This window comes from Condylostylus longicornis, unplaced genomic scaffold, assembly GCF_029603195.1.
Source record: "Condylostylus longicornis isolate FDR11 unplaced genomic scaffold, ASM2960319v2 ptg000027l, whole genome shotgun sequence".
In the NCBI taxonomy this organism is placed as follows: Eukaryota; Metazoa; Arthropoda; class Insecta; order Diptera; family Dolichopodidae; genus Condylostylus; species Condylostylus longicornis.
The window spans coordinates 724428-751151 of NW_026577996.1; the positions used below are offsets into that span (position 1 = coordinate 724428).

At 26.2% G+C, this 26724-nt stretch overlaps 6 protein-coding genes and 1 pseudogene across 8 annotated transcripts; 3 read left to right on the forward strand and 4 right to left on the reverse strand.

Moving 5' to 3' along the window:
• Positions 1-2375: 2375 nt before the first annotated feature.
• On the reverse strand, positions 2376-4446 carry LOC129607426 (neuralized-like protein 2). 2 transcript variants are annotated; one of them, XM_055518449.1, is made up of 4 exons: positions 4185-4446; positions 3771-4112; positions 3403-3705; positions 2376-3335 (listed from the first exon to the last, which is right to left on the reverse strand). In XM_055518449.1, the coding sequence occupies exons 1-4, from the start codon at positions 4255-4257 to the stop codon at positions 3214-3216; spliced, it is 840 nt and encodes a 279-aa protein (XP_055374424.1). In that variant the 5' UTR covers positions 4258-4446; the 3' UTR covers positions 2376-3213. The 2 variants fall into 2 exon arrangements, with proteins under 2 accessions (XP_055374424.1, XP_055374423.1); XM_055518448.1 differs by having other exon boundaries at positions 3403-3708.
• A 1404-nt stretch (positions 4447-5850) lies between these two features.
• LOC129607423 (phosphorylated adapter RNA export protein) lies at positions 5851-7680 on the reverse strand. The gene is made up of 5 exons (XM_055518446.1): positions 7521-7680; positions 6713-7466; positions 6566-6657; positions 6245-6512; positions 5851-6180 (listed from the first exon to the last, which is right to left on the reverse strand). The coding sequence occupies exons 1-5, from the start codon at positions 7566-7568 to the stop codon at positions 5972-5974; spliced, it is 1371 nt and encodes a 456-aa protein (XP_055374421.1). The 5' UTR covers positions 7569-7680; the 3' UTR covers positions 5851-5971.
• A 733-nt stretch (positions 7681-8413) lies between these two features.
• On the forward strand, positions 8414-9566 carry LOC129607527 (coiled-coil-helix-coiled-coil-helix domain-containing protein 1). The gene is made up of 3 exons (XM_055518559.1): positions 8414-8611; positions 8705-8745; positions 9259-9566. The coding sequence occupies exons 1-3, from the start codon at positions 8520-8522 to the stop codon at positions 9489-9491; spliced, it is 366 nt and encodes a 121-aa protein (XP_055374534.1). The 5' UTR covers positions 8414-8519; the 3' UTR covers positions 9492-9566.
• A 439-nt stretch (positions 9567-10005) lies between these two features.
• On the reverse strand, positions 10006-12627 carry LOC129607355 (transcription factor mef2A). 2 transcript variants are annotated; one of them, XM_055518312.1, is made up of 4 exons: positions 12430-12627; positions 11154-12141; positions 10566-11079; positions 10006-10483 (listed from the first exon to the last, which is right to left on the reverse strand). In XM_055518312.1, exons 2-4 carry the CDS (start codon positions 12113-12115, stop codon positions 10286-10288), a joined length of 1674 nt encoding a protein of 557 aa, XP_055374287.1. In that variant the 5' UTR covers positions 12116-12141; positions 12430-12627; the 3' UTR covers positions 10006-10285. The 2 variants fall into 2 exon arrangements, with proteins under 2 accessions (XP_055374287.1, XP_055374288.1); XM_055518313.1 differs by lacking the exon at positions 12430-12627 and having other exon boundaries at positions 11154-11861; positions 11920-12060.
• Positions 12628-16612: 3985 nt separating this feature from the next.
• LOC129607427 (farnesol dehydrogenase-like) lies at positions 16613-18136 on the reverse strand. Its single transcript, XM_055518450.1, has 2 exons — positions 17461-18136; positions 16613-16975 (listed from the first exon to the last, which is right to left on the reverse strand). Exons 1-2 carry the CDS (start codon positions 18034-18036, stop codon positions 16799-16801), a joined length of 753 nt encoding a protein of 250 aa, XP_055374425.1. The 5' UTR covers positions 18037-18136; the 3' UTR covers positions 16613-16798.
• A 1504-nt stretch (positions 18137-19640) lies between these two features.
• On the forward strand, positions 19641-20388 carry LOC129607469 (glutathione S-transferase 1-like; annotated as a pseudogene).
• A 2104-nt stretch (positions 20389-22492) lies between these two features.
• On the forward strand, positions 22493-25167 carry LOC129607470 (uncharacterized). Its single transcript, XM_055518498.1, has 4 exons — positions 22493-22924; positions 22992-23309; positions 24277-24636; positions 24708-25167. The coding sequence occupies exons 1-4, from the start codon at positions 22580-22582 to the stop codon at positions 25032-25034; spliced, it is 1350 nt and encodes a 449-aa protein (XP_055374473.1). The 5' UTR covers positions 22493-22579; the 3' UTR covers positions 25035-25167.
• The last annotated feature ends 1557 nt before the right edge of the window (positions 25168-26724 follow it).

Sequence of the window (26724 nt, forward strand, 5' to 3'; positions counted from 1 at the left end):
TACATACATATGTAGATTTATAGATATGAATTTTTTATCCAGGTTTATCCATTTTTAGCTGTGCACAAAGCAAGAATACATAGTTGGAAATGGATTTTAAAATTAATATAAAATATTAAGATCTTAAGAATTCATTAAGATTAATAAATTTCAATGCTGTTTAAATGCACGTTAGAGAATAGAGAATGTGTTGAAAAATAATTATATTATGTTAGTCTTACTGAAAATACTAGGTACAAAAATTTATCAATTATTTTTAAATAATATTAAAAATTAAAACTATTTTACGTGTATTAAAGATTTAGTTTTGAATTAAAATTTTTGTTAAACCGATTCTTGAATACTCAATAATTTTGGTTTATAAATTCAAATGCATTTTGTATGTATGTGTATGTTGATATGATAATGAAAATTAAAATTACACAGCTATTAATTTAAGTGATAACAAAAATTTGTTTTTCTCTGAATTTTATAAATTTTACAAATATTTTTTAAGAAAGTGAGTAATTAAAATAATCCAAAATACTTTTTGGGTACACAATTTTCTAACGTTATTTTAAACTATATTGGAAATATTTGTGTTTTAAATATTCAATAAACTAGATTTACCATATTGGGCACTATTCAAAGTTATTGAAGTCCCTGGTCTGAAAAATTCATAACTATTTTTTTTCTAGTAAGCTCTAATTTTGCTAGCTTTATTCCAATAGAATCTGATAAAATAGTACATTTAGGTTTAAACTATTTTTATGTTTTAATATACGACATCTAATTGTATTGTCGTATAAATATTGCATAAAAACAAACAAAATGAGTTATAGGTATATGAATATGTATACTTTTTAGTTGAAATAATGAGTATTATTTATTAAAAAAGAATTTCTACTTTAACTGTTATTTATAATGTGGAAATATTTAAATGTATAAAAAAAATCTTACTCCTTCTATTGTGTTTTAAGTATGCATTTTAAAATATTTGAATTTTTCTAATAAAAATAATATGATTTTTATGCGTACATACAAACATAAATCTGTAGATTTTAAATGTTGATGCAGGAATATCAACTATAATTGATAATTTAATTACATGAATTTATTGAATTTTAATGATGTCTCTACAAAATAGGTTGAAAGCAGCGACATATAAGGGAATAATGTAGAAAGAATGGAAATTATTAAAATTGTCCGAGTGTTTTAAATATTTTGCGTATTTCAAGTTTTTCGTTTTAAAAAAATCTACATAAATGTTTGTGTGTATGGGTGCTTTTATTAGAAATTTGTGGAAAATGAGAGAACAACGAATTTTACAAGATGTAAAAATTAAAAATATCAATATGAAGATCCTAATTAATAATATTTAATTATTTGGATTTGTAATTATTTACAAATATTTCCTTCACAACGTTATTAAAAACAAACTTCAATAATTATCCTACAATCTAACATTAAATATGTATATTAAATATATTAAAATAAACAGCAAATAATCAAAATTTAATCAAAAGTTTATTAGAAATATTTTATTAATAAGTATAAAATCAGAATAATAAATAATAATAATATTATTGATGTATTTTACTTTACTTTGTCTCGTCTAAAGATTTAAAAATATTAAGAATCATTTTGTCTGTATTACTAAATTTATGTTATTTTCATAAGTGAAAATATTTGTATGCCTTAATGAACTACATAATAAAAACATAAACAACATGAAACAAATGTATATAATATATATATATAAATATAAAGTTTAATCATATTGTATTTAAAATAATGCATTTTTAATTAACACACTTTGAATTATCCTTATTTTTAACACCTCTTTCGCTTTCGGTTTTAATTTTAAAATTCGTTTACAAATTTTAATGCTTAAGTTTTTCTAATAATGTAAATCTTCCCATAATTTTTTAGTATTAAAAAATTAAAAACATAAGTTTTTAAAAAGGTACCATGCTGTTTCTTTTCGCATTAAGGATATAACCCGCAGAAGTGGGCTGTATAATGTACATATTTATTTGTGTGACTTTAGTCTCGAAAAATAATCTGGCCAGTGGTATTCTAAAAAAAATTATTCCCACCATGTCTAAAATCAATCAAACTACATATTATGTTTATATTAAAATTTATAAAACATAGTCAACGTAGGTTTAGTCAATTATAATTTAAATACTTGATGGAAATTTAGGACGGATGATATTTATCAAGATTATTTATTATTACACATTTCCTTATTAAAATAAATTAAAACAATTTTTAGATATACATATGTAATTTTTAATATCATACTTTGATAGGTAAAACATACATCTATATAAAAACACAATCTACAAATTTTATACATTTTTAGTTATCGAAAACTTAAGACAAGAATTTTGTTAAATTTTTAAGTTCACAAAAAATACATACAAGTATAAAAAAATTCTAAAAATTTGGTATAATTGTGTAAATCAATTTTTGATGTCAACATCAAAAGGAATGTTAGACAATATCTTAAAAAACGAAAAGTAAGAAAGCTAAATAGAATATGGAATTAAAAACTAAAACCAAAAATTATGTTTTTACATAGGAACACATTTATATAGTAGAGTTTTGTTTTTATGCTGGAGAAAATTCATATTTTTTTAACAATGTAAAAATGTTGCCTTCGCCAGTTTCTTCAAGTTGTAAAATTTATGTAACTATTTACTAACTATCTTGAAAAAGTAAATAGTATTTATATAATAATTCAAAACAAAAAAATTGTTTAAATTCTTAAATATTTTTGTTTCAGTTGGCTATCGGCATTTATTTTCATCGTTTTCAAAACGATAACTTGAATTTCTTAAATTATTTCAAATTTTTAAAAAAAATTTATACATACTAAAGAGCGAGCATAATACAAAAGATAGATTTCTGTTTAGTTATATATATACATAAAATAAATGCAGTTTTAACTTTAAAATTTAATTATATTCCATATTCTTTTATATATCAGTTTATTAAATACCCCTTTTAACTTGTGTCGAAAAAAAAAGATTTAAATAAGAATTTTTCTAATAAAGATTCCAAATGGAAATCTTATTTTTTTCATTGAAATTTCTTTTTTAAACTTACGTATTTTACATTTTTACTCTTTATGATTCAGAATAAATATAGCTTAAAATTAAATTTTTTTATATTTTATTCTATTTTTAAATAGTTTTTAATTTGCTTAATTTTAAATTTTATATTAATTTAATTGTCATAATGCCGGGATAGATAGTCTTTTAGACGTTTTGGTAATGGCAGCCTTGATATGTCAGTTCTTTTAACTCGTGCAAGAATTGCATCACGACAAGCATTTTGCAATGATGCAACTTTAAAAATGAAAAGAAATATATAACATCATATACATATATATATACAGTATAAAAAACTACTTACTTCCATATATTTGAATAATTTTTACTTGTTTGGTTGTTCCATATACGTCTACAACAGCATGTAAGGCACCATTTTTGTATGGAATATCCATAGTGCATGGTCCTTGGTCTTCTCCATTTATGATAAAGTGCATTTCAGCTAAGTCATTTTGGTGAGGTGTAGGTACAAAAACTACACCAATTCGTGAGCCTTTGTCAGTTAATAATATGTCGGCTCCATTACCGTCTTGTGCGATTGGTCTAAGTACACTTCGAGGAACAGGTCCCCGAGCAGTTTTAATATTGATGCCATCACCTAAAATATCTACTACAAAACAAAATCAGTCTTATTTCAATGTCATACCGTTTTCAATATAATCTTTTTATTACCACTTTTATAAACTCCCGTTGTATTACCACCATTACAATTATTACTAGAATTATTTATATTACTGCCATGCAAGTTGTTTGTGTTAGGTCGACTTTCAGTAAATTTTGATATGGGATATACCCAGCTTGTACCCATGTTAGCCAAATCCGGTAAAGCAAATTGTGGTAAGCCCTCTTCAGAAGAAGCTACTGTTTGAGGATCTAATTGCGTTAACCCCAATCTCATATGACCAGACCAACCCCTTTCATTTTTTTCAATCTCAAGAAGAAAAATTTCTCCTGGCAGCAAGGGTTTTTCGCTGAATGTAAGAGCGTTAGCAAAACTTGCTTTTCGAAAAGCAACTAATTAAAACAATGTTTAAAATATATTACTTAAAGATCAAACTAAATTGAAGAATTGATTTTGTAGATTACCTGTATTTTCCTCAAACAAAATAATGTTTGCTCCATGGTATGGATGAAAACGAGATAACATTTTCTTTTCCATGTCGTTTTTTATATTGAGGCTTTATTTGCCTTATTGGTTTTTAATTTAAAAGTTTGATTTTGTTCTGTTTTAATTTCTAATAGAAATTTACAATAAACAACTACTATACGAATTTCCGAAAACGAAAATTTAAAAACTTTCCAAAATTAAATGTTTTTTCAACAATTCACCCATCAAACTAAAATTTGCGAGAATGACATCTTGTATTTATATGTACTGTGAATAAAGTTTTTGATACATACATTTAAACTCTTCTATATTTATACGTACATTCATTCACAACTTTCCTACGCTATAGGTCCATTCAAAACTGTTCTCGTTGAAGTGACATTTGTACATGAAGAGTCATTGTGAAAGATTTGATTAAAAAACACGTATAAATGGATAAATTTGAAAAAGAAAATAAAAAAAAAACAATTCCAAAACGAATGAACAAATGAAATTTTTGGATATATACATATGTTATTTGAAATAATATAATAATTTATATACATTAAATATTTTGGCAAAATGTAAAACTATGGCTGTGTAAATTGTGGGTGCCCACTGTTTAGGTTAAGTTTATGTATTGTTTTATCGGAGCTTAACTTTGCACTTCTACAACACAATGACAAAATATATGGGACAAAATCTAAGATTCAACGAAAATTAATTTGCTATGAAAATTATAGTAAAAATTAAAATCAGCTGTTCGGTTCTTTTAACTCAAAACTTTAACAAAAAGTTAATTGTCGCCATTTAACTTTTTGCAAATTGGTTTTTAGGGCACTAGCAGACAATTTATATTTTTGCGAATGTTTGTTTGCTTATTTGAATTCCATAGTTTTGTATTCAAATACGCGCACATCCAGTTAAGCAATCAAAATGTTTGTAATTTTTTATAAACTGATTGCAATTTTTAGTTAACGCAATCGATTTGAATTGACGTAATAGTTAAGTTGTTAGATGTGCGTCCAAAGATGTTACAATCAAGCAATAATTGCAAAACTGAAAGTCGCATTTCTTGCTGTGTTCTTATTACTTTTATATTTATAGATTGATGACAAAATGTTAAATCAAAGTGCTTTTACTCTTAAAAATATGAAGGAGAAATGGGTTTTTGAAAAAATTGTAATAATTATCATTTTGAGTTGAAAATTGTAATTGTATTATGATGTGCACCAGGTAGCCAAATCCTAAACCTTGCTGTAATAAGAAATCAGTTATGTATTTTGTTGCAAAAGTTATAACCTCAAAATTACTCATTTTTAATAATTTGCCTAATTTGTCGCACACAGTTTTTTTGCTGTAACTCATTCTTCTCAAATTTAGGCCAATCACCAATTTTGTATGTACCAAAAAATTATATTTGTCAAAAATGTCATTCACTTCACTGATTATGATCAATGCGATATTCCATTAGAATTTCAAAAAATTCTATGCCGTTATATTGGAAAAAATCTACGATATTTCAATATTACCGACTAGCATCTTAACCTGAACTAAATATTACATAGGTATATACACACGATGCATGGATGTACCAGCCATTAATCAACAATCAACATTAAAAACCATGACTAAAAACGTTAGTGAGTTATTACCAGTTTTTCTTTTCAAAATATAAGTTCCACTTTTATTTTTCATATAATAAAAATAATTCAAAATTTTAAAAATATTCTCCCTATTATCATTAAATAATTTTTTGAACCGCATTTTCTAAATTTCAAATCAACTACATCAATTCCATGTCATCGCAATGCATGTCTAGGAAATCATCATCATATGTTGTTAAATTATCTTCCAAATTTTCGCCTGCACTTTTAGCTAATAGAAGTTTTTCTATATGTGTATCTACTACATGATTTATTATTGTTGGAGGTTTATATTCTGGACTCAATTCCTGATATCCATTTGTTACAGGTGAAGGTGGTGGATTCGATACTACGATGATTGAATAAGTAAGAACTATGAATTCCAATAAATTTATTTTATTTATTAAACTTACACGAAATACTTTCTGGCTTCAAAAGGGATCGTGAAGGAGCTTCCTTATTTTTTGATGTAGAATTAAATTCCCTTTCCCTTTCACTTAAACGCTTTTTCAATTCTTCTACTTTTTTATCTCTTTTGATAGCTTGCATCGATTTGTGTTTACGGTTAGCCGTTTTACGTTCTTCTACAAATATTTCTCTTCTGTCGTCTGGAGAAATTAATCCATTATGCTTCAGTAAATACAAAAAAACTCCACCAGGCGTTCTTCGGCGTTTGCCGTTCTAAAATTTTAAATTATAATTTGTAGATTTTGAACTTATTTTAAAATACTTACAATAATCATTAGTCCACCTTCTTTTTCAATTTTTTGAGTTTCCTTGAATATTTGAATTGGTAAATCTTTACCTAATACTTGAACTACCCTTACTAAAATAAAGGAATTTAAATTTAAGAACTATATATTTAAATTTTGAAAATATACATAAAAGATCATCTTTTTCCTCATATAATTTATTTGCTATTTCTCTAGCAATTTCTTCATTTGAACTATCTGCTTGTATATTCAAGTCAAATATTGCTCGACCTGCATTTTGATTACTATCACAGCTACTTGTGCTTTTTTTGCGTTCTTGAGACGATTTTTTTTTCTGTCTTTTTTCTTGTCGTGATCTTCTTCCAGATGATTTAGTTCGTTTACTATTTTGATAGTATTGTCGGCTATTGCTTCCTTCTGACATATCATCTGAGGTTGATAAACGCCTTTTCAAAGTATTTTCTCCATTTAAACGATATTTTAATGCGAAGTCGTAATTTTCAACATTTCGATCACTTCTATTTTTTGCTACATCGATTCCTCTCATATTTTCCATAAGGGAATCCTCTTGTAAACTTTGTGCCCATATATCATATTTTTTAAATTTGGATTTTCTGTTTAAAAGTTCTTCAGTTGGTTTAACTCGTATAAGAACTGTGCGTTTTCTTTTCTCCTTTTTAACGTTTTTATTGATATCATTATCATCTTTTATTGTGGTTTTCATACAATCATCAGAATCAGATGATGAATCTGTGCTTTGATCAAACTCAGAGGCACTGTCATCTGGATCACGCATGTCTCTCTCTCTTTCGGTGTCCTCATTAATGGATGTCATTTCAGTGGCCATTGATTCAATTTTTATAGATGGCTTTTTTAATTGTGGTCTTTGCAAAGGAGTGTAATCATCGCTGCTATCTGATATCTATAAAAACTTGCACATTAGAAAATTTTTTAACTCGAATATAAATATATGAACCTCTCCATCTTCCACATCTTCGTATGTGTTGCAAGTGCCGACCTCCATATCTTCTATAAAGAAATTTAATTTTTTTATGAAAAATATAATAACCAAGTAAAACCAAGAATTCGTCCAAAAAGTTTTACTTATGAACGCTTGTGCCTAATAAAATAAAAGTTGGAGGATAGATTGGAATTTGACATTTGACAATAAATTATTATTTTGGTTGCATTGAAACCATAGACAAAACATTAACAGAATGACAACAGAAAGTACTTTTCCTTTTTTCTTCAATGATACTCTCAATGAATTCAGTAGAAAAATATTTATACTTGAAGAATTCATATAGTTTTGACAATCCATGCCATGACAACTTTTCTGCAAAAATTTTTTAAAAGAATAACACATTAGCAAAAAAATTAATAAAATTTTTCTATTTTTCCTCTACAAACGTATTAATTGTTTCATCGATTTAAAGCTGAGCCATTTCAAACCGAAATTTTCTCTTAATGATTTATTTTTTTTATTATATTTTAATTAAAATGTTATTGTAGTAGTGTATTATATAATAGTAATACTATATAACAGTAGCTTGAACCTTGAATTTGAATAAACTTTTTAGAGGAGAAAAAAAAATGCATTAAAATTAAAGAGAATGTAAAAGTTTTAAGTTCATGTAATTGTATTTTTTAAAGAAAAAATTTTTGGTAAACATCATTTTATTATAGAAAAAATATTTTGGAATTGATTTGAAATTCGATCTGTTATTTCATATTAGAATTTTTGGAAAAAGATCTATGAATTTATTTGTAGTTGACCAAAATTTATCAACAGAAAATATATTAAGGAAAATGTCAAGTTAACAAATGTTGGACCTTATGAAATATTTGTAATATTAAATGTCATCTGTTAGTAATTTGACATTTGCTATTATTTATTATTGTTGAGTATTTTTTTATAAAATATAGGTACATAATATCAAAATCTTTTGAAAAAGATAATTGAAATAAAGTAGAAATGAGAGTTCCAACTGAAATTTTAATGAGAAGCAACGGCAGGTGGCCCCAAGATGTAAAAAAAGTACCCTTCCAAGAAATTTTGCCTTTGAGGTACATATGTTTAAACTTTTATATAATTTAATAATGAACAATTTTAAATATATGTAAGTGAATATATAAATGAAAGTACATTTTACTTTTAAGGTTAAAGAACAGAGTTAGTGGAAAGGCTGATTCAATATCAGGTAAAAATATGAAACTTGAATTAAAACATTAACTTCTTTTACTAATTACATTTTTCAATATATGTAGTATTTGATTTCAAATTAAAAAAAAATTAGGTATTCAACTAAAGCAAATTGTACATTATCTTTTGAACATTATCATATTGAATCTCAATATTTATCTTAACAATCATCTGGATTCAATTTTAAATTCATGAAATTTTAAATTCATTCAAATTTTTAAAAAAATATAAATTAATCTGTTGATTTCCACTGTCCTATAATATCTATTCTTCAGATTCTAGTCAGGAACAGGGGATAAGACTGCATTATTAAGCAAATATCACAAAATTCTTTGATTTTTCTTTTATGACAATTTTTATTTTTTTATCGTTTAGGAAAATCTTTTATTTTTTGCACTACACATTTATAACTATTTTATACTTCTTATGTAGTTGCTGCTTTCGTAGTTGACACACAAATTTTAAAAATAAGAGTTAAATCTAAGATATTATTAATAAAAACTATTTTTAGAGGTTGAGTGTTTGCAAGAGATGGCTATTCTTTTCGCTTGTATGAAGGATAATGAATTTGCAGAAAAATATTGTCAAAAAGAAATCTCAAATTTCCAGAAATGCTTTAAATTTCATATGGACAAAAATTTCCAAGCTAAACAACAAGAAAATCTTGGGATTATTGTTCCTGGAAGAAATTTAAATTACAGACAACTTAATAAATATATGAGAGGATATCCGAATCCTTTATAGATAATTTGTTTGTTTTTTTTTTTTAGCTGCAATAAAGAAAAATTGGAAGATTTAAAATTTTTTGTTCATTTTTTTTATGTAAAATTAAATGTATGTATATAAATAACGATTGTGTATATTTATATAAGTTTTTGTGTAATACCTTTTAAATAAAACTTTACTTTCATTTGTCACGTTATCTATCGTAAATTTGGCTCTATGCACCTATCTCCATATGTTAAATGATATAGACATTTCGAATTATTTACTTCTACCTGGGAGAATTACTTAAGTTAGAAAAATGAGCATATGTATTACGTATTTAGATTAGACATAATGTATGTAACAGAAGCGTCTGATATTAAAATCATTACATCAAATAGATAATTATACGTTTAGTTTTTACAGATTTGTGGGTGTGAAGATTTTAGTTAAAACTTTAATTTCTGAACTGTCGATTATCTCTATTGCAATCAAATGTTATGAATTCTCCTTTAGAAAAAATTTTTAACTTTAAAAAGCTTAAACATTTTGATTATTTAAAAATAAAAATTTATTTCTAAAAATATACATATATGGCCAATAAAAGGTGATTAATTTTTGCTAGATCGCACCCGAAATATTCCATTAATATATTTCATAATGTATAACGCAGACGTATTATTTAGCACGGCGAAATGACATAAGTTCGGAATAGATACTTTGCGAAAAAACTAAAAAGAAATCCATGTTTTTGTATAACAAACTAAGATACATAATTGTTCCTGGTTCACAATCTTTGTTTCTAAATATTCTGAAATGAAGCTAGAGCAGCGTTAATCCTTCTCTATTGATCGAACTAATACACCTCTTGTCGCTCTTGTAGTGCTTCCATTAGAAACAGCCAAATTCATGTGCATTGGAAAACCTCCTCTTTCCCATGTATCTGCCAAAGTTGACAGATGCCGGTTAATTTCTTGTACTCTTGCTTTCTGAAAATCTAAGCGCTCTTGGTGGACTTCAGACCACTGTTCCTAAAATATTTTTTTAAGATTTGCGTTTTCGTTAGCAGTAAGTATTATGTATTGCTTTGCAATTTTACGTTACAATTCTTACCACATGTGAACCCATTCTTCCTAAATATCTTATTTTTTCTTGTACGTTTCCTATTTGTTGTAAATACCATTCTCGAGCTTTTTCTATGGCTGTAAAACCTTGGTAAAGCAGATCTCTTTCTTCTTCATACTGTTTAAGTCGTTTAAGTAAATTATAATCAATTCCGTTTTGCAAAGTATGACGTCTTGGTTCGCGTCTTTTCGAATTAGTTTTCTTTTGATATATTTGATTTGGTGATACTTCAACTGACGGCAATGACTGAGGACCTATCCTAATCAACCCTATGTTATTTGACATTTCTGTAGAGCCTCCATCGGCTGTTCCTCTTGGAAAGTGATTGTTTGTGTTAAGATCATGGCGCCATTTATCTTTCGATTCCATTTCACTCATTAAGATGCCCATTTGCCAATTTTGCAAAGCACTACGTATTTCAGCTTTATCAATTCCAATAGTTCCACATGCTTTCGTTGTGGTTGAAGCCAAATTTATAACATTGGATCCAGGATTTGCGATTCTATAGAGATATTAATCTAATAAGAATTTTATGTGAAAGATCTTTAATATATGCAATTTTTGTTTACAGTTTACCCAGTACTTAATCCGTTGGAATTATGTGTTGATAATAGACCAGTCCGCGGTGGTTTTGGTGGAGCCCCACCATATAAGTCTTGAATGATTGATTGTGGATGTATCGACATTAAAGGATCAACGGAATCTAGTGGTGGTAAAACTTCCAGATCATCACTATCTCCAGGACTTAATTGTGGTAAGCTTAAGGCTCTTTGACCAGGCATTGGTCTGACTGTAGCCGTGTTACTATTCCATTGATTATTAGGAACAGGATTTTCAATATCTAGAAGTGGAGCTGAAGGAGGCCTTATTGATGATACTTTTGGTGATGAGTTCGGGGAGTATTCTTTACTACTCTTTTTACTAATACTGTTATTAACCAAAATATTGTCACTTGACAGTCTTCGATTATTACTATGATCGCTAATATTATTTTTTGCTGAATGACTATTAATATTTGTTGTCGCTTGATTTCGAAGTAAACAAATTTTCAAACCAGCACAGAATCTTTCAAAGCTTAATAAACCATTTAAAGGTGTAACTTTTCTTAAAGAATCAATAACTCCGTGGGGTAAACCTTTTGAACCGTCATCTTGCCAACCTCTTTCTATGTCTTCAAGTTTAACATAACCAGTTTGATGATCGTCTAATATATCAAATAAAGTTTTCATTGAAGTCACAAACGCTTTAGGTAATGAATCCAATGCCCCGCCATTGTTATTTATGCTATAGGTGTTGTTATTAATGTTATTACCAGTATTAAAACCACTTCCGTTTATATTACCATTTTGATTATGTGGGTGATGAAGATAATTATTATTTGATGATCCTAATTTATGTTTACTATTTAAGCTGTTATTTACTGGTTTATTGCTCTTGCCTCCGACACAATTTTTAATTGGCTGGCTCGTACTGTTGGCACTTGATGTTGGTATTATAACATGTTTTTTCCCATTTGAAGAACGATTTTGTTGATGCATTACTGATGGGTTTTGTTTTGTGAAATCTAAAAATATAACAGGTTAAATTTTAATTTCTAATTTTTTTTTGCACTTTTCATTTTTTTTTCTGGCAAAATTTGCAACGTCAGTATTTTATCATTTTATCATTTGTATGAGTATGTATAAATATATGTATATGTATGTTAATATTTATGTAATATACAATATATATGCACATAATATTTTAATTCTGCATTGCTGTAATAAACAATTTAATTTTATAAACGTAAAATTTAAATAAATAATTAAGGTGCAAGACACTTAATCAAAGAAACAATTTGTTTTGCACATACAAACGTTATAACTGCGACATGATTGTTTTTCTTGTTATGCGAAGACTATCATTTTATGTATCGCTTGTTAAAATATTAAAAATAATCGACGTAGCTATTACTTAAACCACTCTACTAGAAAAACTTTTTTGCGAGAAACAATACGAAATACATCTCATCTGTTTGAATCTCGCAAGCAGAATAAGATCTAAGATCATTTGATTTTAATGCTGTTTGTCATCATGCTCAAATTTCAGAAGCATTACCAGTTATCCCGGTACTTCAGATTCCGCAATTTTTAAAGACAATTTATGCATTATTATAAATGTTACAATACTCATACATATTGATCTTTTTGTTCTCTTACTATTCAGCAATTGCGAAACACTTTTGCATCAACTTTTACGGCTTAATTTGTATAATATTATACCTGTTTTACAGGTATAATATACTTATATATGTAGATAGATACATATGTATATGTATTATATACCTATGGACTTGTGTATCTCTTAATAAAAATGAAGTATGTATGTATACAAATACATAATACTAGAATAAACAAAATAAATATAGTTGAGATTTCGATGACTAAATTTCGATGATAAAGAGCACAATATTTTAGCGAATCATAAATGGGATAATCTTTTACAGATCGTTAGTACAATTTGTGGAAACAAAGATTTTACGAAAACTTCGTAGTATTTCTACTTGCTCGAATTGTTTTCTGGTAATTTTCGTTTCAAAAGAACTTAGGATTTTTATAAGTTTTGCTGTAGTGTTGATTTTTTAGCCTGTGTAACCTGATAACCTATCTACTTCTGCATGTTCTTAACTTGACATAGCAAAAATAAAGGTCTGGACACTGGGAGAGAATTAAAGAATAAAATTCCATATCCCTTGAGATATGTAAGTTGTTTATTTTCTCGTAGTAGTACTTACAAACATATATCTACTGAGCCCACTACAATCAATGTTACTTAATAACTGGTCTTTGTTCCAATCAAAGTATATCTACTAACAAGTAGTTCGACTCTCCGTTGACATCACACTAATGCAATCACTCACCAATATTTGTATACAAAAAATTCCCTTAGTTAAAAGAGTAAAGCAGTATACTTTCTTATTTTCATTTTTATACACATAAGAATTTTTGGGAGAGGGAAAGAGTACGCAATAGATGTCAACCTGTTTTTTTATAATGTAATTTTGAAAGGCGACACTTTATTATTTGTTCCTATATAAAGTATAGGGAAAAATATTAAGAATTTTAAAAGCGACACAATAATTTCTGTAATTCATTCCAGTACAAGGTGGCAAAAAATGTGTATTATATTATAAAAGCAAAGAAGAAAAAAAGTGTTTAAAAAAATTATTATAATTTATATAATATAATTTTTACAAATAATAAAAATAAATTTTGAAAAGACGTACAATAGTAAAAAAAAAATTTAAATAGTTGTGAAAAAAATATTTTTTTTATAAAAATGGGTAAACATTATTTGAAGTGTTTGGGATGAAAAAAAGTCGACACGAAAATTTCATTTGTTGCTTTAAGATATGGAGAGGTAAATATGTACTTTTGAAAATATTTTAAATTTTTAGTGTTAAGCATTTGTAATTAATAATTATTATTAATAAATAAAATAAATAAATTATTTTTAAATTTTTTATTTTCATTTCAATCTTAATAAATTTAAAATATATTTCCTATGAATCGGCAATGATTATATTTCATAAAGTGATCAGTATGCATACACCTTTTTTTCTTTATAAATTACTTTACTTCTATGTCACTACCTGATACTGTGTATCTACTGTACCAGGTACATGCATGTGTACATTCATACATGAAATTTCAATTTCTTTTGCTTTCATACATTCGAATTTTTTACCTAAATTTTATAAAATGAAAAATAAATTTTGTTATTATCAAAATAAAAATAACAAAATTTTTACCTAACTTAATTTAATTTTATTTTATTTCAATGTTTTTGATGCACTCGTTTATTTACAATATTTTGTTTCTTTCTTGCCTACACAACTCTTATTACCATCTATTTCTAAAAAAAATGGAATATTTTAAGAATTTGGAAGCAAGATGCAAATGAAAACTAACGGAATGGAACGAGTCGAATTACTTATTAGTAGATATACTTTGGTGTATATAAAAACTTTTTTAGTGATCAATATAATTATAACAATATTAACGATAAACTATGTGGTATGCAGTAATCAAAATGATTATATAGCTGATGCGGCGTAGCGAAATATTACCGCACGGCATGATCATTTGTTATAAATTGATTGACCTTAGGATACAACATCAAAAATAATTTTTTAGATTAAACAACTTTGTAATTAAACTTTTTTGTAATACGTATTACTTTTTATTACATTACAACACACTTACATACAAATATTGAAAATGAAAAAAAAAATTAAATCGGGAAAATAACTTTTTATACATTTGCTGAATAAAACAACGTAATTTTTGAATTTTTACAACATTTTCTACTTTTTTCGTAATATTATAAATGTCAGCTGTTTAAAATAGTAAATACATACACCTAAAATTATTTTTTATGCACAATAATGAAAAGTTTTTGATGTGGCAACATAGATGCCGCTACACTAAACTGTTAAGCACCACATGACTCAAATTGGAAAGGGGAATCCGGAAAGAACACCGCGCGCTGTTTTTTTTAATTTCGTGTTGTTTTCGTGTAGTTTCTTGTTTTTTACCTTAAGACTTGTATTATACTTTTTTTGCTTTTTATAGAGGTTGTTCTTATGATTTATATTTTGCAAAGTTATGCGTATTGTGAATCCTTTTAATTCCTATATTTGAGGTTGCTACTTATTAATAGTGCATACTTAGTATGTATATTAGCTCGCAAATTCTTTGTTTATACATAAATATACAATATGTTGTTAAAATTTTCAATTATATGTTCATGAAATATACATATGTATATTTTATTCATTTGTATACTCGTTATAATATTTATTTATGTATTTAATAATAATATTTGCTTACATATAAAATGACTAATATTAGATTATTTTACTGTCTCTTTAGTAAAACCCCCTAAAATCCTTATACATATGTATGTATTAATTGAATTTACTACGAATTTAAAACCTTATCAGTTTTGTTTATTTAAGAAAAATTACTTATAAAAATTTGATTTACTCTAAATTAATGGTTAATATACTATAAATTACGTGTATAATGTACATATGCATGTACATACAATTGTACCGATAGGTATTAAACAATATAATTTCAATAATTTAAGATTACTGTACGTATGTAGTTATATATTTTAATATGCAAGTATAAAGATTAAAATTGTTCAAAATATCTATTCAGACGTGATTTTGGTTTTAATAGGAGAAGTTTTATATTAGCTTATTTTTTTAAAAAAAAATTCATTTCTTTCTTCATACTTCAATTTCCAATACTGCGGCAGTATGAAATTCTTCAACACTATAATACTTATTTGCTGTGTTTTAATATCTCTAACATCGGCAAGACCACAAATGGATAAATTAAGAGAATCTGTGCGAGTAAAACTAAAACAGCCACCAAAACAATTTTTAGTTGATGATACATTAGATGTTGGACCCGATGAGGATGAATTTAGTGTGAAATTAATACCAAGATGAATTAATTAAAAAGAGTAGAGGACAATTTTTTTGAAACATATGTATGTATGTATGTACATACTCAAATAGCAATTAAGTATTTTTAATCGTAAACCTTATCTCAATTAAAGTATTGTGTGAATTGATGAAATAATTTGTGTTTTGTAAACCGAAATCATACAATTTATTTAAGTATTTATTAAATAACTTATCTTTTAAAAAAAGTTCCATAAATTTGTATAATATAATAAAAACAATTATTTAAATTTAATATATATGTAAGTATAGCTAAAATTTGAGTGGTTAAGATGAAGGTTTTATATTAGACTAGATAATCTGTCTGAATAAACCTTAATTTTTTTGATTGGGGTTAATAAAATATTAACTAATTTGATTTTGTTATATTAGGTAGGGAATCGATGGAGTTCGTTTAAATGAAAGTCTTAATTTTTATTTCTTGAAAAACATGAAAGATTACGCATTGAAAAATTTGAGTATTTATCTTCATAATATGTAAATTGAAAATTAAAAAATGCAGTAATCCGACAAAATATTACAAATTTAATATGATTTCCCATTCAACGGTATAATTTTAACAGTAACTTTTGACAAAAAGAAATTTAAACTGCAATACATAAAATTTTGATATTGCGCTTTGACAAATACTGCGTTAAAATTTAATAACAGTGCTTTTAAATTTAATAATAATGATAATTTAAAAAAAATTAATTTTCTTCCATCAAATTCTTTTTCCTACTGGCAATACGGTAAGTTCAAATATTTGTACATGTGATGGGGTACTTAAGGCAAACATAACACAATTTGATATATCTTCAGGATTTAAATACCCAACATCTTCAAATTTTTTCCATTCCTCTGGTAACATAGCCGTATTAGTTAATCCTGGGCTTATACTCTGTTTAAATAAAATTTAAAAAGAAACTGTATTATATTTCAATAAGTCAAAAGAATTTTTTTTAAAACTTGTTATAAAGGCGGATAAGCTTAGGGAAATTTAGAAAAAAAATATTCATGCTTAACTTATTTGCATTCTATACTTGATCTAGTTTTTTGGAAGGATTTTCATAAGAAAGAAAATTAAAATTGCTTCAAATTTAAAAATTAACTACGTTGTCCATTAAATTTGCTTACGCATCTAAACAACACATAAAGTTAAACTGGATTTACAGGTTTCGTGCCATTGGCATCGCTTACTGCATGCATACGAGCATGAATATGAACTTCCATTTAATCAAAAGCATATAGATAAGTTTGTAAAAATATTAGGAAAATTATTTTAATTATTAAAAAAACTGTGAATAAATAATTTAAATAAATTTTAGAAATTTACATATTTTTTATGAAAAAAATTAAAAGAAAAGTTAATTAAAATTTTCTTACAGTTATTTTACATTTTGTTCCAAGATCCGAAAATTCTTGTCTATAGACTTCTGTCATTGCAGTTACAGCGTACTTTGATGGCGAATATATGTTAATTGATGGTGAATTATCGACAGGTGCAGTTATTCTGTGACCAGCAATACTATTTATTAAAATAACATGGCCGTTGAAATTTCTTGTTTTCATATTTTTAAATGCTTGTTGTGTACAATAAACTATTCCCATTACATTTGTATTTAATACATCACGTATAGATTGTGTGTTCATCATAGATAGATCACCAGATTCCATGTAACCAGCATTATTAATTAATATATCAATGCTACCATGTTCATTGATAATTTCATTGAACACTTGAATTACTTCAGATTCTTTTGAAACATCACATTTTTTTGCAAATAAATTATTTTTATGTAAATTTTCTGGGATTTCATTACGAATTTCCTCAATTTTATGAACTCTTCTTGCTAATCCAATAACTTTTATGTTAAATTTAATAAGATCTTTAACAATAGCAACACCGATACCAGCGCTTGCACCTGTTACAATAGCTACTTTATTATGCCAACGTTCCATTGTGAAAATATTTGTTGCACTTTTACTTTTTTATTTAAACAATTTATGGAGTATGACTGACTTTTTTGTTACGACGCTGCATAAGAACTAAATTGTTTTTTTTACAAATAACTTTTTTAGTGTAACCGTATAACTAAATTTTTAAAGTATGTACATATGTATATGAATAACAATTAAAAGAGTGAGAACGAGGAAATGTCTGAAACTGGTTTTCGTAAGCTTTTAAAATTATTTTTTATTATTATTAATAATTAATTACATGAACTTCATAAAAGATAATATTATTGTTTATTACAATTTAACATCTACATATGTAAATTTAATTTTAGATTATTGAAATCCAAATTTTAATTTGAAATTTTCTACTGAATTCAGTTAACCAATCTGCTGTATGTATTTATACATACATATTATGCACGTAGTTGCCAATCAATTATTTTTCATAGTTGTCATCCCTTTGTCATCCGTTTTATTATCTTCAATCAAGACCTGATCTGCTAATTCTAATTTGTTTGTTAAAAATTTAATCTTTTTGGTCTGTAAAATGCAATATAAAAGACAATTTTAAAATACAGTAAAAATCAATTATAACGAACGGTTATAGTACGCAAAAACTGTAACAAAGTTTGGTTGATATGTATATAAAGCATATGGAACGACAAATGCTTATAACGAAATCGGTTTTAACTTGCTTTAACTTGCTTGAATGTCTTTGCTTTAGCGATACTCGTCTCTTTCTCTTATCACATGGAAATAAAATTGGTTTTACTTATAACACAACGAATACTTCAGCTTGAACAACATCTAGTTTTTTATGTGCGTAGGTGAAATAGTTGTTGACCTAAAATTTTTGTTTGAAAAAATGATTTACGGTCACTTCTTACAAAAATGTCATTCAGCCCATTAAATTTAACCGGCTGAGTCATAATTTTGCGGGAACTGACTGTCGACCGAAAAAAATTGTCTTTTTAGTCAAACCATTAAATGTCATTTTAATTTTCATTTTGAATTGAAAAGTAAATAAACAGTAATAAAACTTTCATAATAAATAATTCATCTGTATATTTTATACAGATGTATTATTTATTATATACAGATAATTATTAATGCCTATTATAATGAAAATCGATTATGTAGTTCATTTTTTCTCATCTCCTAAGTTTACGCTATAACCAAGATGTACTGTAGATATTTGAAGGAAATAAAAAATTAGTGGAATCATAAAAATTGATTGTAACTTTTGTTTTTAAAAACTTAATATTTTCTTCTTCACCTTTTTTGGATTGAAAAAAAAAATTGCATAAGTTCGGGATGAAGTTTTATATTTGCTGATTATATTAATGATTATTGATTACGTATGACAATTAGTTTTTGGAAACGAATTTATAATCAAATTATTTGAATATATTTTAAAAGTGTATATATCGAGTACTCTATACATTCGAGTTGCGTTCACATACCTACAAAAATAAAACAACAAAAATAAAACAATAAAAATTTGGAGTAGTTTAAAAAAAGTTTAGTATTATTGCTACATTAAGTAAGAAATTACCTAATTTTAAATTTGTTGATTTTTCAATTATTACTATATAAATATAGTAATTATGAGTAAACCAGTTTTGTACGGTACAAATTTTAGTCCACCGGTTCGCGCATGTCTTTTAACAGCGGCTACTCTTAACTTGGATATTGAGTTTCGTCAAGTGAATGTTATGGCTAAAGAGAATCTTAGTCCTGAATACTTGAAAAAAAATCCTCAACATACAATACCAACTTTAGAAGACCATGGAAATTTTATTTGGGATAGTCATGCTATTATTGCTTACCTAGTTGGAAAGTATGGTAATGATGATGCTCTTTATCCAAAAGACTTGTATAAAAGAGCTATAGTTGATCAGAGACTTCATTTTGATTCTGGAGTGGTTTTTCCAAAATTAAGAGAATGTATTGTAAGTATGTGATATAAAAGCCTTTTGTAAGGATCAAAAATCTATTAATATGAAAATCTTTTTTTTAAATAAAAAACAGTTCCGGATATGCTTGAAAAAAGAAGTATCAGACATTCCTTTGTTAATAATTGAGGATATAAAATTAGCGTATGAATTTCTTGAAAAATTTTTGGATGACAATGATTTTATGACCGGCGATTCGTTGACTATTGCTGATTTATCTTTGATTTCTACAATATCCACAATAAAAGGTTTAATACCATTATCAGAGGAAAGTAATCCAAAGCTAATAGCTTGGATTAAACGTATGGAATCTTTGCCATATTATAATGAAACAAATGGAATCGGCGCTCAAGGCTTAATAAACTTTGTCAAAGGTGTTATGGAAAAGTCCAAGATTTAAATTTATAAAATTTAAATTACCAAAAATAAGGAGCATAATATAAAAGCATATATATAAAATTTCAATTCACTTTTTTTTTATTAAAGGCGGAATTGTTTATATTTTATCGAAATGGTAAATATACTTTGTTCACAAAACTCATTGCTCAATTCCGTAATATAGAAACGTACAATATGTAAAAAGTGTAAATAATGCCAAACTCTTTAATACAAATTTTGTTTACTTTTTCAAACTATTTGAATGTTCGAATATTATTTTTAATACACAAATTATAAATTCATTTTTGTTAAATATTATGAAAAATTTGTAATCTCTGTTCATTGAACAATTCGAGAATAACAGCAACTCTCTGGGTTCACTCATATATGATTTTTAACATTTTTGAACATTATATTTTAGGCATATTTCAACTCTAGTTTTAACAACTCTTTTAGTAGATACCTATAGTTCTTGGTTGTTTGCCAAAAGGCAGATCTAACGTCAAATTGACTTATTAAATAAATAGAACAATTTTGCTGATTAAAAATTTTATGAATCTAAGATTCCTTCGTTTTAAACAAATACATACTTATGTATATGTATATTTATAACTTTATTTGCAACAAAAATATTCGAATTTTAGAATTAGATTGCTATATAAAATATTTGAAATATGTATTGCAATAATTGGCGAAGTAAATCTTAACGTTATAATTAAATCCTAACTCTAATGGTTTTATTGATTTTTTTTCCGACAATAATTATAAATTTAATTTTCCTTCAATATTCATTCTGGCAAATTTATATTTCAATTACAAATTATATTTACCAAACAATTACTATTATTATTTTGTTGATAACGAAATATCAATTAAGGTGTACTTAATTTATCATCAGTAATGGATTGTTTTAAACGATAAGATTAGGTGAGTTTAGTGTGGTTATATAAATATTGTAAATATCCTAATTGAAGTATTTTGTTAATGTATATGTACATATATATGATCTTGATAATAGTTCCGAATATTGTAAATTGGGCTTATAAAACTTTTCTGTGTTGATAGCCCTGTAATTGAAGATTTTTATAAATATAAATAAAGTTTATTTTCATTCTCAAATTGATGCCTAAGTTTTTAAAAACATTAATATAAAACTTTGTTTATTATAAATTACTTATGTATGTAATTTTATTTTATTTTTGCTTATAACGACGAGAAATAAAGTTACTATAAAATTTTTATAGTAAATTAATAAAAAAACTAAACTTTCAAGCTTTCCACGAAATTTTTATAAAATGGTCAGCTCTACCATCTCCTACAAATTATTATTATTTTGAAATTTAAATTACTCAGATATGTTATCAGACTTAATAATTTTATTATGTTTAAATTTTTTAATAAGTCATTGTTGGTTAGACTTATTAAAAAATTTAATACGTCTAACCAACAATGTTCAGATATATATAAGACCATTAAATTTTTATGATAAGTGATAACTCATAGTGATAAATATTTTGTTTGCTTATTGATCATCAATACTCAAATATTAAAAAATTAATTAACTTCTGATAAATAAATAAACTTTGCATACTCTTTATGCATATTTAATTAAATTAAGTGCATATTTATTTACATTTGAAATAATAAAAAAAATTATAGTTTATTAGTGAAACGTCTACCAAAAATTTTTAAAAAAGATAAAGATTTTTTAAAAAAGACTTATTCATCAGTAAAATTCCAATTGTAGAGAATTGGGAACATGGAAGGCTAATGTGCAGTTAGATAAAATCCATTTATTTTAAATTGTTTTCTACTTTTTCTTCAATTTCCTTTTATATTGTGTTCCTTATTTTGAAATTCTGTGACAGCAGATTAAAAAAAGTCAAACTCAATGTTAAAAATTTTTACGCAATAATAAAACCCGCGCTGCTTCCATAGCTTTGATATTTTTTGTTTTTTGTTCTGAAAATATTTTTGATATATAAAAGTATCAGTTTGTTATGTAACAAAATTCTGCACAATCACCCTAACAAAGCGAGTTTTGAAAAAAGCTTTAAATATAATAGTATCTTATACATATTTATACACTAATTGTAATTCAAAATTTGTTATTCAATTTAGTTGAATTAAAACCGCTTTATAGAAAATATTCTCATTATAATAGCATCATTTTTACAGTAATAATATTATTAATTCATATTTAATATAAAAAAATGGGTAAACTAATTATTTATGGAAATAAAATGAGCCCACCAGTACGAGCATGTTTTCTCACAGCTGCGGCAATCCAATTGGATTACGAGTTCCGTGAATTAAATGTTATAAATGGAGACCACTTAAGTCCCGAATATGTGAAGAAAAATCCTCAACATACATTCCCAATGCTAGAAGATGATGGAAAATATATCTGGGACAGTCATGCAATCATTGCATATTTAGTTGGAAAATATGCCAAAGACGATTCACTATATCCAAAAGATTTATATCAGCGCGCTATTGTCGATCAAAGATTACATTTTGAATGTGGTGTTCTATTTCCAAAATTAAGAGAAAGTCTTGTAAGTATAAAGAATATTTAAATTTTTTTTGTATTAAAATGTGCGAAATTTTTTCAATGATTTAAAGTTAATTGTTGTCCTGAGAAAGGAAAGATCAGATATTCCACCGCAATTGGTTAACGATATAATTGAGGCATATGATTTTTTGGAGAAATTTTTAGGTGATAACGAATATATGGTTGGGAATTCTATGACAATTGCTGATTTTTCATTGATTTCAACGGTTTCATCGGTAAAAGGTTTGATTCCTTTATCAGAAGAAAATCATCCTCAATTAATAAAATGGGTCAAACGTATGGAAACTTTACCGAATTATTGTGAAAACAACGGTGAAGGCGCGCAGGCTTTGATTATTTTTGCGAAACAAGTAATGGCTGAATTGAAAGCACAAAATAAATAATTTTCTTTATTTTGAAAAAAGTACTAAATGAATAATTAAATTTAACTATTATATTATTATATTATGGAATCAGTGCTAATCTGTTAACAAAAAATTGAAACAAGTATATTTATTATTTTATTAGAAGAGCAAAAAATCTGATTTAATTTAGAGAAAGTGTTTCACAAGAAATGTCCTTTAAATACTTTTTTCAAATTTTAAGGACTCTAGTAAGCATCCAGTTAACATACTACAAGAAATGTTAATTTGGCTCTTAGAAGAGGTTCACTATATATGACATCTCAATTCGCTGAAAAATTGGCAGTTAGTTTTGGTAGCAAACAGAACTCAAATACTAAATTTCAAGAAACTCTGTCACTTAGTCAATCCGTCAGTTAATCAAATTTTTATCAAAATCGACTTAGCTGTACTTCAAATACTCGCGTCCACCAACAGACCGACACCCGGCAGATCGACGACTTTCTAAAAAAAATTCATTTATGCTACCCTTTCTTGGAAAAGTGCGTATCCACTGATAATTCAATTTACGAAATTTAGTTTCATAACATGTATGTACCCCTTTTACTGTTTGCAATGCGTTCGGTTAACTTTTTTGGAGCGGTAATTCTTTAATTTAAATCTTTTATTTTTAAAAAGAACGAGTTCCTGTTTATTTATACTATTGTTTATGAAGAAAAGTAACCCTAAACAGCTATTGATTTGTATGTAAAGTTTTTAATTCATAAGTTTAAGTTGCCAATAGCTAAATAATACGGTAACGCAATTTGTAGGTCGGACAAAAAAATGTATAACAAAATATTATTCTTTTTCTAGGGATATCACAAATATTGAAGTTGAAAAAAGCTTTTTGCAGATAAAAAGTTTTTTTTGCTTAGATTCTCTTTTGACTGAAATTTATAAATTTTATTTCAGTTTTTTTCCATTCGTTGCAGAGTTAAGATAATAAAAATAACATTCTAATAAAATGCAAAAACCGATTTTATATGGTATTCTTGCAAGTCCACCTGTGCGTACTACACTCTTAACCGCTCACGCTATCGGTTTGGATTTTCAATATCTTGAAGTTGATCTATTAAAAAAAGAACATTTAAGTGAGGAATTTCTCAAGAAAAATCCTCAACATTCAGTTCCACTGTTGGAAGACGAAAATGAAAAGTATATTTGGGATAGTCATGCAATTAGCACATATTTAATAACCAAATATGCTAAAGATGATAGTTTGTATCCGAAAGATCCATATAAGAGAGCATTAATTGATCAAAGATTGCATTTTGATTCTGGCGTATTATTTCCAAGATTGTTGCAAGTAGCTGTAAGTATGATTTTTGTTTTGTAGTTGATACACATTGTAGCTAATTAATTTTACTTTTTATTCTTTTACAGAGAAAAATTTATGTGGAACATACTGATATTATTCCACAAGTTTACATTGATCAAGTTTATGAGGCGTATGACTTTGTTGAAAAATTTTTGGAAACAAACACATATATCGTTGGCGAAACTTTAACTGTAGCAGATTTTTGTTTTATTTCCAGTATAACATCAATGGAATTTAATTGTCCTGCGTCACCTGAAAAATACCCAAAAATAAATACTTGGAAAAAGAATTTGGAAAAATTACCATATTATTATGAAGCTAATGGAAAAGGTAACGAAATGAGAAACATGTGGTTTAAAAAAATTTTACAAGATATCAAAAGCAAAGCTTAGTATAAAAGTAATATAATATATATTATATTGTAGCTAATATTATAATATGTATATATATTTATATAAATATTATGTAGTAATTTTGTTTTCACACATTAAAATAAATGTAATTGTGTATTGGACAATTTCAATAATTTGATAATGGTATTTATACCATGGATGGCAATTAAAGGGCACGCGTGCCAAACTTGGCACGGAAAAAAAATTTGATGGCACGTTATAGTTGTGCCTCGACAAATTTTTATATAGATTTTTTTTCTAATAAAAAATCTAAAAACTCGTTGAAAAATTGATTGAATGAAAAATTTCCTAAAAATGATAATTTCCTAATAGCGAAATGACAAATATTCAAAACCAAACATAAATAAATTTGTGAATATGCGGAAGCTTGTTGAAGATTTAGAAAGCCATCGATCCCAAAATGTGGAATCAGAATGTTTCATGGAAAGTAAAATTTTAGAAGCTTGGAATAGTATGCCAGATACCTTTTATTCTGTCAAAAAATTAGCAATCTCGTTGTTAACGATTTTCTCTTCCACTTACTCTTGCGAAAGTCTTTTTTCCGTTTTGAATCATGTACATTCAAAGACTAGAAACAGATTAACAGAGGAAGATTCGGCAGCATGTATTACTCTGCAGTCAACAATGTACCAGCCCGACATAAAAACTCTTGCAAGTAATATGAAACAAAAAGTTTCTGATAAAAAATTAAATTAATATTTTTTCTATCTGTATTTATTAATTTTTATACCTTGAACTATAATATGTATAAATAAATATTATTACAACTTGTCATAATATTGTATTTACCTAACCATACCTGTACTTGGTACTGTGCTGGCACGGGAAAAAGTGTGACAATAAATTTCCCCAAATTTTGGCACTTTGATCAAACCCTATTTGCCATCCCTGATTTATACTGTTCACTGAGGAACTAAGCAAAATATTATAAGGGTAAGTTTTATCTTAAAATTCAAAAAAAAATTTTACTTTGAAGAGCTTTTTAAATTTCAAATTGATGACAATATTCTTTAAAGCAATATTGCGTATGAACTTTTATTGGAATTTAATAAAATGTTACGCGATTAATCAACATTAACCTCCTGAAAGTATGCAAAAATTTCTTTTACTGTGTTGAGAAATACTTTTTTTATTTATTCCTTTTTTGATTTAAAAAAAAAGTTTTACATACATCTATACATACATAAATCTTTTAATATAACAGTGATGATTATAAATAATTATATGATCCTTTTTTATTATGAAAAAAAGTTTAACTAATATAACCATGTAAAACACAAATTGAGTGGAAGGTACAGCGCTTTGGAGATCGCTCAGTGTATTGAACAGGGCTCACTACTATTGTATTTTAAAATTCTTCAGCTAATGCTTTCCAAGCAAATAAAAAATCTCGTGCATGTTTACAACAGTTGAAATAATTATTTTAACCATTATTTTTATTTTAAGAGGAAAGTTAAAACAAACTGAAAATTCAAAAATTTAATATATTATTAATTTGAAACAAAAAGTATATAATCAAATTACTAATTGCTATACAAAAAATAATAAAGGAATAAAAGAAAATTAGCTTTGATAACGTGTGTATGTGGCACACGAATTATATTAAAGCAATAAAAGAGTATTTTTTACAAATAAAATTTTTCCTTATTTTGAAGAATTTAAAATTTAA